The sequence below is a fragment of the Gadus chalcogrammus genome, chromosome 16 (genome assembly GCF_026213295.1).
Source record: "Gadus chalcogrammus isolate NIFS_2021 chromosome 16, NIFS_Gcha_1.0, whole genome shotgun sequence".
NCBI classification, from domain to species: domain Eukaryota; kingdom Metazoa; phylum Chordata; class Actinopteri; order Gadiformes; family Gadidae; genus Gadus; species Gadus chalcogrammus.
The window spans coordinates 20163875-20174216 of record NC_079427.1 but is presented as its reverse complement, the minus strand read 5'-3'; the positions used below and the strand labels follow the sequence as shown (position 1 = coordinate 20174216).

At 45.6% G+C, this 10342-nt stretch overlaps 1 protein-coding gene across 1 annotated transcript in view; it reads left to right on the top strand.

Moving 5' to 3' along the window:
- Nucleotides 1-10013, top strand: part of gucy2f (guanylate cyclase 2F, retinal) — a 15239-nt gene extending 5226 nt beyond the window's left edge. The window contains 16 exon segments of the mRNA XM_056611518.1: nucleotides 640-736; nucleotides 974-1108; nucleotides 1186-1266; nucleotides 2268-2444; nucleotides 2730-2886; nucleotides 3268-3417; nucleotides 4543-4691; nucleotides 5491-5654; nucleotides 6493-6685; nucleotides 7646-7688; nucleotides 7691-7804; nucleotides 8274-8381; nucleotides 8531-8625; nucleotides 8728-8813; nucleotides 9155-9250; nucleotides 9941-10013. Coding sequence (XP_056467493.1) covers nucleotides 640-736; nucleotides 974-1108; nucleotides 1186-1266; nucleotides 2268-2444; nucleotides 2730-2886; nucleotides 3268-3417; nucleotides 4543-4691; nucleotides 5491-5654; nucleotides 6493-6685; nucleotides 7646-7688; nucleotides 7691-7804; nucleotides 8274-8381; nucleotides 8531-8625; nucleotides 8728-8813; nucleotides 9155-9227 — 1822 coding nt within the window. The 3' untranslated portion in view covers nucleotides 9228-9250; nucleotides 9941-10013.
- The last annotated feature ends 329 nt before the right edge of the window (nucleotides 10014-10342 follow it).

The following is a 10342-nucleotide window of genomic DNA, read 5'->3' as shown; positions in this document are numbered from 1 at the left end:
AAACACAATATTGAACAGCACCTGAAATTCATCAGGCAATCAACATTCCGACTCATTTGTTTCCAAGAATCTGAGTGCCAAGACACAGTATGGCATTAGGGCAAATTCTAATAATTATCGCTCATATTTATATTTCTTCCGTTTGTGTTCTTGACTACAAATGTTTAATTACCCCAGAATTTCAAAGATTTTTCAGGTATATGCTTTTAAGAAAGCCCTTAATTCACTTGAGAAATGTGTGTTTGGAGGTTTCTGGATGTTGTATGCTTATCAATAGACATTTGAGCATGTGAATGAGGCTGCATTTCAGGTTTATCAGTGGCTCAATGGGATAATGCCCGGGTGATCCTTAGGTTGAGAGTACGAATCCCGATTATAGCATGCTGAACATGACATTCGGCCATTGCTTTGCAGCTCACCTGAAAGCCGAGGCACAGTATTGCATTAAGTGGAACATCTTCATCAACATCTTTCCTACATAATTATTTGTCCCATTTATATATCTTCCATAAGTGTGTTCTTTACTTTTAATTTTGCTCGGACCCCGTTAATCACCGCTTGCGGTTATATTTATTTCTTGTTTTTAGTATATGGTTGTATTTCTTGCCCTAACTTCCCTGATCTGTGATGTGAGTGCAGGAGGAGAATCCAGCAGATCCAGCTGTTCAAGGGCCCCAATCGCATTCTTCTCACGCTCGAGGACCTGACCTTCATCGACCCCCAGCTCAGCAAGAGGGTAAGACCCGTCAAACCCTGCCCTACAGGACAGCTGGCTCTGGATCCATGTCATGAATTCATTACATGAATCCACATGCAATGGATTCATGTAATGAATTCACTATGATCATCTATGATGGTTATAGTAGACCAGTGACCACGGAAAAAAACAAATTTTCCCCTTTAAAATGATGACGATGAAGGAATGACTTCTGCTGAGCTGTGTGACCGGATGTATGATCTAATGTGTGTACAGAAAATCACCCTGGAGGATTTGAGTGAGTCCAAGAGCGCGATAGAGGACAAGAGCACCAGGTCAAATGAGCGATCGCACTCGGTCAACAGCATCCGGACCATCACTCACGAGACAACCAACGTAGCCGTGTATGAGGTACGCTTCATTTAACCCACAAAGAAGAAAACGGTGTACTTTTTTTGTCATAAATGTTGATGTTATTATTTTTTCAGGGAGACTGGGTGTGGCTTAAGAAATTTGAAGATGGCCAATTTAAAGAGGTGAAACAGAGCGCGACTAAGATATTCACAAAGGTAGGTTGAATCACAATGCTTCTACCTTCTCTGTATGCTCTTACCTTCTGTTTGGATTATACTTTTAGAAACCATTGCGTGGATTACAGCTGCAGTAAAGGCCTCCTCTCCCTCGAGGATGATATATATAAATGTATATAAATGTAAATACATGTTCCCGTCTACATTAACAGCAAGTGTTCTTAGCAGTGGGAATCAAAGCCCTAACCCTTATAGTGTGAGCCTGATACACCAAGCAAACGTCAAACAAATAGCGGTAACAAAGGTTGAGTGTTGCGGTGCCTCCCATCGCCTGTGTCTTGGCCACAAAGTTGGACTTGTACACCGCAAAGACCACAGCAAACGGAAAACTAGCATGTCGGTTCTGTGTCTGCTGGGGGATAAAACCTCTCCGCACAGCGAGTAGCAGCAGTCTGTATTCATTACTTACCGGTATAAAGGGAAACCGGACTTACGACTGCGGATATTCAAACTATTGACGTGAAACAGAGTAGAGTTGGTCTCCCATTTTCACACCACTCTCGCTCACCACTTAGATGCTTTTATAAAATAGATATTTCTAATGGCCATGTGGTTGTGAACAAATTTGTGCATTGGATTGATCAGATGAGTTGAAATGGCAAAATTAGAGCAACATTTTGTGTGTGTCCTCTTCAACCATTTGCTTGCGTGGCCCCTTGACGAAAATTGTTTGCTGCTTTGCTCACTTCCGTTTCTCTCCTCATTTGCTGTTTTGCTTAAGCTGAACAGCCTATCAGAGTGATTTATCAGAGTGATTTCTCATTAATGACCTTCGTTGCCGATTCAGCAAAATAAATAATTTCAGTAAAATCACAGAAAAACACAGAACACAGAAAATCTCAGACAGCCCAAATCCAGCGCCACAGATGCTAGCTGACGGCTTAGCGTTGGCCGACGACCCGGGGGTCACTACCTTTAGACAGGACCATATGTTAACCACAGGCAAGGCTCCTCATCCATCTTTGATGTGGTCTCCTCAGATGAAGGACCTGAGGAACGAGAACGTGAACCCTTTCCTGGGCTTTTTCTGCGACTGCTCCATGTTCGCCGTGGTAACGGAGCACTGCTCCCGCGGCAGCCTGCAGGACCTGCTGGGGAACGACGACGTCAAGCTGGACTGGATGTTCAAGTCCTCGCTGCTCCTCGACCTCATTAAGGTGAACCCAAGGGATTTATATCTTTCTGCTATGGTTGTGCCAGAAAGCAATCTGTCCAACCCACTTTGTAGAGATACGTCATTAGGCAGCAGCAAGGGGTTGAGGAAGGATGCCTACAGGTAGCCTTTGATTGTGGGGTTCGAACCAAGAACCTTTCAGCCAGAAGATCTGGCCCAATATGTATGGCATGTTCTTACCCTAAAAGGGGTCTATGATGAGGTTTCAGCCATCTACGTCATTTAAATCAAAACCTTGCTCAGTATTGTTGGTGTTGCTCGTCTCCAGGGTATGAAGTACCTGCACCACAAAGACTTCCCCCATGGCAGACTGAAGTCTCGGAACTGTGTGGTGGACGGACGCTTTGTTCTGAAGATTACCGACTACGGCTTTAATGAACTGCTGGAGTCCCAGAAGAGTCCCAAAGAACAATGGACACCTGAAGGTAGTCTTATATATATCGCTTTCATAGCAGATTATTTATTCTTCTCTTTCTCCAGTTGTACATTATGGTGAGAAATAAATAAATAGGATGCATGTTGCTTGAACTTTTCTCAGTCGATTTTTTTATATAATAATACAGTGTTGGCAATACATTTGACAATATCTATATTTTTAAGTGACTGAAAGATTCAAATACTATCCAGTTAATTTCAAAATATGTATAACTATCATTAATGGTTTATTACTACAATACAATGTCTATAAATAAAAAAAATCAATGACGTGGTTCACACAATGAAATGCTCACGTCGGAAATGGATTTGCTACCCACTTTGATCCATACCAAACAAGATGGCCGCCCTCCCTGCCCCCTCTCTCTCAGAGTTATTCTGGACAGCCCCAGAGTTCCTCAGGGACCCCGAAAGCTCACGCAGAGGGACCTTCAAGGGGGACGTGTACAGCTTCGCCATTATACTCCAAGAGGTGGTGGTCCGAGGACTCCCCTACTGCATGCTGGGGCTCCCTCCAGAGGGTGTGTATCAAGGACTATGATGACGGACATATGTGATGCAACGCTACACACAGGCCACAGCTGCAGGCTACCGTCTATAGTACTGCTCATGCCTCTTCCTCTTGGAGTTGGATGTGGTCTAATAGGATGTAATCTCTTGTGCCGTTCCACATTTATAAATTCCAAAGTGAGTTATGGTGTTGACAAACCAGCAGTCAACTTAAGCCTCAAGAACTGCAACATCTCTGCTGAAACGCAGGTTTATGCAGCTTTGGATTGGTGTCCGTTGATATGTAATGACATCCGTTGGGATTGCTTGCTGCTGTCCATGAGGGTTTTACCTCTTGGTCAGCCATTAACAATAAAAAAATATATAATAATGTTAGACCTGCCTAAGGGGAACCATACAAAAACCCCATCATAGCCAACAAATTAAGATAATATCCACAGTTACGGCGTAGATAACACACTACAGCATTGCTGTGGGCACGGGTTTGGGGAGCGGGTGGGAAACTGCTGTCTCCCGCACCAACCAATCACAGCACACCTCCTGCTGCAACTCACCAGCCAAGACAAGCTCACACAGGAGGGACAGAAACTCAGCCCAACATAAATCCTACAGACCACCTAAGGGGTAATATACAGTGAGCTGGTCGTTATTTAAGCAATACCACTCCAGAAGGAGTGTTGTTACACTGGATATCAGCCCGGTGGGTCTGCTCCGCACGCAGGTACCAGGCCCCAGGCCCCAGGCCCCAGGCCGAGTGCTGAGGATAACAACCCACAAACTCTACTGTGAAACTGCCTTTATAAAAAAGGTTCCACAACTGGACAGGGACTGGACTGTTGCCAAACTACACATCATTTTCTTGCACCCTAGCTTGCTACTTTACGTAGGTCCACACATTACCGCAGGCGGTACCGCAGTAAGTTGTTTACAGGTTGCGTAACTTCTTTTAGTTGGTGAATGGTCCTTAGAAAGCACCTGTAGAGCAGAGTGATACAAAGCCCCAACCTTGGTTACTCTCTATGCATCATCACTCATGGAATGCCACATGTCCAAACAAATTACTTTGTCAGCGCTAACCTTTGCGTAAAGTGAAATAAAAAAATAAACCTCCTCTGTCGCCCCATGCTACCGCCCAGAGATCATCCGTAAGGTGAAGAAGCCCCCGCCCATGTGCCGGCCCACCGTGGCCCCGGACCAGGCCCCCCTGGAGTGCATCCAGCTGATGAAGCAGTGCTGGAGCGAGATGCCCGACCGCAGGCCCGCCTTCGAAGAGATCTTCAACCAGGTGAGCGCATGCAGTCCACTTAAAGTAAGAAGGGGGCTGTGAACCAGCTAGCTCATTTGTTATCAATAAAAGAGGGATTTTGTTGATAACATTATCGAAATCATAACGCCCAGCATTTACGAGAGCTAGGTCCAGGTTGTTTTGAGATCGGAGCCAGTTGAAGGGTTACACGTTGGGTCTGGAAAGAGATTGGGCCCAATGCAGGTGCTGCTGGGGCTCCTCACACTAACATGAGGGCTGCTTCATTTATATGTGTCACCTGAACAGGTACGGACGAGTACACTGGCTCATCTAAATAAAACCCATAAAGATTCCTGTGACTAATACGGCGAGGCACACCTGGGCTGACCCGATTTGGAATCTGGGGAAACAGTCGCTCTGTCCCACTGCTTTAGGAACAACAAGAAAAACAGATGTTACTGCAATGTAATCTTGGATGCAGCAGTCTTTCTTGCAAGTTCTTTCAACATCCAGATCCTACTGAACCTTATTGAGTCGTAAGGTGCTTCTTTAAAGCACTGTGTAATGGATAAATATACGTTACTTTTCGATCATTGGGTTCTGTGTGTGTGTGTGTGTGTGTGTGTGTGTGTGTGTGTGTGTGTGTGTGTGTGTGTGGTGTGTGTGTGGGTGTTGTGTGTGGTGGTGTGTGGTATGTGGGTGTGATGTGGTGTGTGTGTGTGTGTGTGTGGGTGTGTGTGTGTGTGTGTGTGTGTGTGTGTGTGTGGTGTGTGTTGTGTCGTGTGATTGTTTGTGGTCGTGTGTGTGTGTGCTTGTGTGTGTTATCCTCGGCCTTCAGTTCAAAATCATCAACAAGGGCAAGAAGACGAACATCATCGACTCCATGCTGCGGATGCTGGAGCAGTACTCCTCCAACCTGGAGGACCTGATCAGGGAGAGGACCGAGGAGCTGGAGGTGGAGAAGCAGAGGACCGAGAAGCTGCTGTCTGAGATGCTCCCGCCGTCAGTCAACACACACACACGCACACACGCAACACGTACACAAACCCACGCAAACAGGAGCAGGAGGCCATGCATGCACACACACCCACACACACACACACACACACACACACACACATACACGCATCAGCACACACACACCCACAGACACACACACACCCACAGACACATAAAAAACACTCACCCACACATACTGATTAACCATAATGATACCAGTGTGATACTAATGATTCTAACGTTACAGTAATGTTTTATTTATGTTATACTTACCACACTAATACCCATGTAATACTGATATATCTCTAATGTTATCCTAATGTTATACTTACCACACTAATACCAGTGTGATACTGTTGTTTCTAATGTTATACTTATCACACTAATACCAGTGGGTTACTGATGTTTCTAATTTTATACTTACCACACTAATACCAGTGTAATATTGATGTATCTAATGTTATGCTTACCACACTAATACTGATGTATCTAATGTTATGCTTACCACACTAATACCAGTTTGATACTGATGTCTCTAATGTTATACTTACCACACTAATACCAGTGTGATACTGATGTATCTAATGTTATACTTACCACACTAATACCAGTTTGATACTGATGTATCTAATGTTATACTTACCACACTAATACCAGTGTGATACTGAAGTCTCTAATGTTATACTTACCACACTAATACCAGTTTGATACTGATGTATCTAATGTTATACTTACCACACTAATACCAGTGGGATACTAGTCTCGCAAAGCCAGGCCAAACTACAGCAAGTAGAAGTAGTGTAATACTGATGTTTCTAACGCTATCCTGTCTCTCCGTCAGCTCGGTGGCGGAGGCGCTGAAGACGGGCACCACGGTGGAGCCCGAGTACTTCGACCAGGTCACCATCTACTTCAGCGACATCGTGGGCTTCACCACCATCTCGTCGCTCAGCGACCCCATCGAGGTGGTGGACCTGCTCAATGACCTCTACACGCTGTTCGACGCCGTGCTCTCCAACCACGACGTCTACAAGGTCAGAGCTCGGCCGCCGGCCCGTGGTTGACTGACAGTTTGATCGTTCGTTCGGAGTAACTGAACACAGGTGTGGTTGGTAACCTTAATGATGGGCCCTGGCATGCCCACATACCATCGTTAACTTCATGAGCCACACCTGTTGCCCCCCTTCTACTGTTACGCCTCTGTGATAAAGGTTGATAGGGGGGTTCCCTGTAGAGTCGCGAGTTGGGCTTGTTCACACTACCTCCGTCCGTCGGCGGATCTCATTGACTTTGCATGGGGCGCTCGCGAAATGCATTGTGGGTCCGTCCGTCCATTAGGCTCCGTGGCCTGCGTCAAAAAGTTGAGAAACTTTTCAGGCTGCGCCGTATCCGTCGGCCAATCAAATCGCGGTTATGCAAATACACTCCACGCGTTTCCTGGATCCATTTTGCAATAAAAAGCAGGAAGATGCAGGAAAAATCCGGTTACATATTTTTTTTAAAAATGTGGAATGAGCATTGTTTTTAGTCACCTGTTGTTTGGTGCACTTTGTATTTCTATCCACACATCGGCTTTGTAGCAGTGGAAGCGAAGTTACTTGGCCGCAGTATGCGTCTACAGAGACTAGTCCCCTATACGTCAGACACGCCCAGTCTGCAGACGGACGCATGTAGTGTGAACAAGGCGTTAGTGTTTTAATTGTTTAGCTGCCTTGTAATATGACATTTGATCCATAATGCTCACAGAAAACTGCTCTTGACGAGACTAAAGTCTGCCTTGCAATGCAACTAGGATTTCAAATTCTGGTATTGAATAATTGTATCAGCTAACCTATCTATGAGAGAGTTTCAAGTTCGTAAGGTGCTATTAGGATGTAACTACAACCTTTTGAGGAAATTGAGTGATGAATATTGTAACCATCTCAAGTTCTTGATAGCACAGTGTTTTCAACATTTGATCGGCCCTGCTTCCCTACGTGGGTGTCTGTTACCAGGTTGGAGACGACGGATGAGCCTATTGGGTGTCCTCGGGTCTGCCCAAGACGGCAACAAGCACGCGCGGAGGATCGCCAAAGCTCTCTGAACATCCTCAAGCTCCGTGGAAGCTTCAAGAGCGGCACATGCTGACGTTCCTGTCCGCATTCGCCTTTTTCTCGCCCCACTAGGAATCCAATTCAGGTTGGCACGCAGGCTAACACCCTCCTACTCCTCCTCCCTCCTCCTTCTCACTCCTTCTCCTCTTCCTTCTCCTCCTCCCCATCCTTATTCTCATTCATACCTCTACATTTGGTGTTTAGAAGTTCTCCTTAATAATATGAACAGAACAACTCAAACTCTTGAATTCCTCTCATGTAAAGAGCCCAAACGGCACTCATCTATGTGAGCCAATCGCAGAGCTTGGCGTAGTGCAATAGGAAGTCTCATATCTGCCATAGACATAAAGCCATTGTCACTGGAGATAGTGGAGGTGCCGGAGCAGTGCATGTGTTAACGGTACGCGCGTGTGTGTGTGTGTGTGTGTTGTGTGTGTGTGTGTTGATGTGTGTGTGTGTGTGTGTTGTGTGGTGTGTGGTGTGTGTGTGTGTTGTGTGGTGTGTGTGTGTGTGTGTGTGTGTGTGTGTGTGTCCCAAGGCTCCTGTGTGGCGGGCGTTGTGGGCCTCACCATGCCTCGGTACTGCCTTTTCGGAGACACTGTGAACACTGCGTCTCGTATGGAATCCACTGGGCTGCGTGGGTGCCTTTCCAATCCTTCTCTCGTATTGCCTCTCCTCCCTTTCAATACATTTCCCTTTATTTGTGTTTCTGTCCCCCACCTTCCATCCGTCTTTGGTTTGAGTCTTCTAAAATGTTGTGTTGTTTCCTCTCTTTCCCCACCACAGCTTATAGAATCCACGTGAACATTAGTACGGTGAACATCCTAAATTCCCTCAATGAGGGTTATAAGATCGACCTCCGAGGCAAGACGGAGCTGAAGGTGAACCCCGCCACTCATCTCCTCCTAAAGTTGAGAGAAATAATCCCCTGGATAAATCTTCATACACAGGTTTTCATATGCTATGCTTTTTACCTTTACCAGGGTAAAGGCATCGAAGAGACATACTGGTTGGTTGGGAAGGCAAACTTTGCAAAGCCTTTGCCAAAACCTCCAGACATCAATCCAGGGTAAGACCCAGAATGCATGATTGTTCCTTGTTATGCGTGGAAGGAACAAAAGGACCGAGATTATGTTCAACAAGGAACAATAAGGACCGAAATTATGTGCAACAAATTGCATTAAAATGACCCAATATATTATTTAAAATGTGAGTGATCTTCTCTGAGCTATCTTCTCTTGCAGCTATTTTAGTTCTCTGGTGACATTACTGCATTTAAAAAAAAAATCGACGGTTATTTGTAGTTGGACAATCGTTTTCTCGGGTTATACTGCATTTCTGTTTATTTTGAGTGAGTCTAAAATAACTAACTACAATGCAATCTCTAACTCATGACACCCGTGGGTTCAGGGAAGACAATCATGGACTGAAACCTGAGGAAATAGCTGCGTACAGGAAAAAGAAAGCAGAGAAAAAGGCTTGAGCCACATATAACCAAAACGGCAGGTAGTGACTACGTCTGGAGCAGCCGGTGGTGGTGGTGGAACAGTCGCTGTGGTTGCTGTGGTTTTCATATGTGGCTTGTGGCGTTGTGGCTTCATACCTCATCTGGCTTTAATGAACTCAAACACACACACACACACACACACACACACACACACACACACACACACACACACACACCCACACACACACACACACACACACACACACACACACACACACAAACAAACACCAATGTGTATGTGTATGCTCACCAAATTGCACACACATAAACACCTGCATGCACAAACACAGATGCTTGCATGCTCACTGATCTGCATGCGCGTATACACCTAAGCACGCACACACGCACACAGAGCAAGTGCTCAAGATAATTGCCTCTTGATCTCGTCTCGTTAATCTCTCGACCTTATCAGCTTCTGCATCTTTTAAACCAGATTGGGTAAAAAGCTTTTCTTTTCATTAAGTTCATTAACACTCTCTAGCTAGTTGACTTTAAAAATGACCACCTTTCATTTGGCCTGCATGTCCTCTGTGATTATTTTCCAACCGGCGGCCTTTGAGCCTACATGGCTCACTGTGTTTTGTGTAACCTCTGCATGCAGGAAAATGGTGTTTCTGTGTCTTTGAACGAGTTTTCCTCAAGAAAACGCCAAGCGGGATGAGTTCTAACATTCCGTCTGTGCTTCCCAGGGACAACTGGCAGCAGATGGTGACGGAGGAGATAAAGACGATCTTTCGCAAGGCCAAGAGGGAGGACAAGCTAAAGACCTGACCGGGAGCAGCAGAGCAAGGAATAGGAAGAAACAAAAAGGAGAAGATGGACCCACGGCGAGAGAGAGAGAGAGAGAGAGAGAGAGAGAGAGAGAGAGAGAGAGAGAGAGAGAGAGAGAGAGAGAGAGAGAGAGAGAGAGAGAGACAGACAGACACTGGGACTACGGGAAGAGGCCCCGCAGAGGACATGCTATCCCAGCCCAGCCTGCTCACCCTGGCTTAGCATGGACTTCTTTAATAGGATTTTATTTTGTGTGGCTAATCTGCTGCCCGCTAGCACAGCACAATGAGACAGCACTAATGTAATGAGGCTCACTGCGT